The sequence below is a fragment of the Syzygium oleosum genome, unplaced genomic scaffold, assembly GCF_021117445.2.
Source record: "Syzygium oleosum isolate NSW1041296 unplaced genomic scaffold, Sole_v2.1 Sole_v2.11, whole genome shotgun sequence".
Lineage (NCBI taxonomy): Eukaryota > Viridiplantae > Streptophyta > Magnoliopsida > Myrtales > Myrtaceae > Syzygium > Syzygium oleosum.
Window position 1 is genome coordinate 5,373,149 of NW_026607495.1, and position 2,840 is coordinate 5,375,988.

At 42.8% G+C, this 2,840-nt stretch overlaps 1 protein-coding gene across 1 annotated transcript; it reads left to right on the forward strand.

Annotated features, from left to right (window-relative positions):
* The first annotated feature begins 776 nt into the window (after positions 1-776).
* On the forward strand, positions 777-2,588 carry LOC115673832 (geraniol 8-hydroxylase-like). Its single transcript, XM_030596086.2, has 2 exons — positions 777-1,726; positions 1,820-2,588. Exons 1-2 carry the CDS (start codon positions 833-835, stop codon positions 2,420-2,422), a joined length of 1,497 nt encoding a protein of 498 aa, XP_030451946.2. The 5' UTR covers positions 777-832; the 3' UTR covers positions 2,423-2,588.
* The last annotated feature ends 252 nt before the right edge of the window (positions 2,589-2,840 follow it).

The window sequence follows — 2,840 nt, forward strand, 5'->3', positions numbered from 1 at the left end:
ATGGCCATGGCCCGCTTGAGCTCTGAGCTCTTGACCATGGTCCCCAAATCTTCAAGCTCTTGACCAATGTCGTCGTGGAAGCCACTCAAGCCTTCACCGGAAATGGCTGGGTAGTGGTGCGGAAAGAAGAACGAAGAAGGAAGAAGAAGACGAGTAGGGAAGAGAAGGAAAAAAGAAAATGATGAAAATGCCCCCACCTATGGCATGTGAGATGCACATGCTCACCTGTAGGTAAGTTGAGGCGTTTATTTGAGACTAAGTTAGCCCTTCAGACCCTTATTTAAGACAATGTATATTTTAGGCCCCACAATGACAAAGAATTTTGAGGGCTTGAGTTAAACAGTTGCTACGTACTATATAAGGAAAAGAGAAATAATTATGTGACTGTCTTTAATCTGCGGTGAAAACAACTATCTGTTTTGGACCACCAAATAAATAAATAGAGTCTTGCTAGAATAACAGTTTTTAGGAAACTGTAAGAGTAACATCATATTATGAGTCACAAATTCTTGAAGGAGTGGAGCTCACGATAATTTTTAATTATTTGTTATTTTTTTATGTGGTCCAGAATTGCTATTATTGTTATAATAGATTAAGGAGTGTCACTTAATCATTTCCCTAATAAAAATAATTAGAAATTGTTGTGGTGTCCACTCCTTTAAAAAATTTGTAACTTATAACATGATGCTAGTTTCACATAGGTCTAAAGATTGTTATGCTAGTAAAAGCCCCAAGTAAAAAGAGACAAATGCAATCAGACAATTTCAAGGACCTCCAAGTCTATATATAGCACGTGATCGCACTTCTTGTGGTTGTAGATCCACAAAGAGATATGGATTACTTGGTTCTGATTTTGTATTTGTGCCTCCTCTGGGGCTTTTTCCATGCTCTCTCTTTCGTTGCCGACAGAGGCCGAAGAGCTCGGCCCTCCAAACTGCCCCCCGGTCCACGGCCTCTCCCGATCATCGGCAACCTCCTCGAGCTCGGAGATCTTCCCCACAAGTCCCTCACCAAGCTTGCTCACACTTACGGCCCCATCATCAAACTAAACCTCGGCTTCGTGACCACGGTGGTGGTCTCTTCACCGATGCTCGCCAAAGAAATCCTCCAGACCCACGATACTGTCTTCTCGAATCGTATGATTCCAGATTCCATCACAGCCCATGACCATGACAAGCTAGGCTTGGCCTGGTTACACGTTTCGCCTCTCTACCGAAACCTCAGGAAAATATTCAACTTGCATATCTTCACCCGCAAAAAACTCGATTTGAGCCAACACCTTCGCGGCAAGAAAGTGCAAGAGCTGGTTGCCTTTGTGAGGAAATGCGCGTATGCTGGCGAGGCAGTGAATATCGGTGAGGCGGCTTTCAGGGCCAGCCTTAACGCGATATCGAACACGGTTTTCTCTTTGGACATGACGGAACCTTCGAATCCAGCTGGAGAGCTGAAGGAGGTGGTGTGGCAAATCATGGTTGAGATTGGAAACCCTAACCTGGCAGATTACTTTCCCGTACTCAAGAAGATTGACCCGTGTGGTTCGAAGCGTCGCCTTGAGGCACATTTCCAGAAGATGTTCGACTTTTTCGACGAAGTGATCCAGAGAAGGTTGCAGCTGAGGACAGAGAACAGTTCGGTGAGGTGTAATGATGTTTTGGATAATCTGCTTGATGTAGTTGAAGATAAAAATGAGACCCTCGACATCTCCCGTGTCAAGCATCTACTTCTGGTACTGTATCCTCGTAATCATGCTTCCCTCATTGTGATAACTACGTTCTAATTTCTAGGAAAAAACTCTTCTTTTGCAACATCCATCATGCAGGACATATTCGTCGCTGGTAGCGAAACCACTTCGAGCACTTTGGAGTATGCAATGACGGAACTACTTCGCAACAAGGAAAAGTTATCAAGAGCCCAGGCCGAGCTCCATCGAGTTATTGGCAAAGGCAAGAAGATTGAAGAAGCCGATATTTCTCGCTTACCTTATTTACAAGCTATCTTGAAAGAGACTTCCCGATTACACCCAGCGGTTCCTCTCGTTCCTCGGACATCTGGAGAAGATTCAGTTATAGGCGGTTTCACCATTCCAAAGGGTGCACAAGTTCTCATAAATGTGTTTGCGATAGGACGAGATCCGAGCATTTGGGATGATCCAGACAAGTTCGTGCCCGAGAGATTTCTTGGATCCGATATTGATGTTAGGGGACAAAACTTCGTGCTGGTACCGTTTGGTGGTGGCAGGCGGATTTGTCCGGGATTGCCATTGGCCATGAGAATGTTGCCTTTGATGCTCGGTTCGCTCATTAACATATTCAATTGGAAGCTCGAAGATGGTGTTATCCCTGAGAACATGAACATGGAAGACAAGTTCGGATTAACCATCCAAAAGGCTCAATCTCTAAAAGCTGTGCCCATTCCCATATGAAAGAAGGAGTAATTGTATCGAGTATATCTAAGTGAGTCTATATATATATATTAAAAAATAAGTGCGAGGAATGAATGCATGTTTGCGTTACATTCTATGTAATTATGCTTGATTGTGTTGATCGCATCATCTATTTACAGAAAAAAAAAAGTTCTATTTTGATAAATCGTCAATTTTTTCTTGAATTTATATCCTGGCAAAATAAAGAGATATTAGAGAGGGAAAATAATTTCCCAATATAGTAGATGTAGAAGAACAGGCCAGAGATTTGGGAAATCTTACCTCTCTTTATCTGTGTAATCTCTTTTCATTACAATCCGTATGTGGTGATAACTTTCAGTCCGAGACAGAGGTCTTCTCAGATGTTAAGAGCTTGTACATAGAGTACTACCTACTGCTTGCCAACATTTTCCAACTA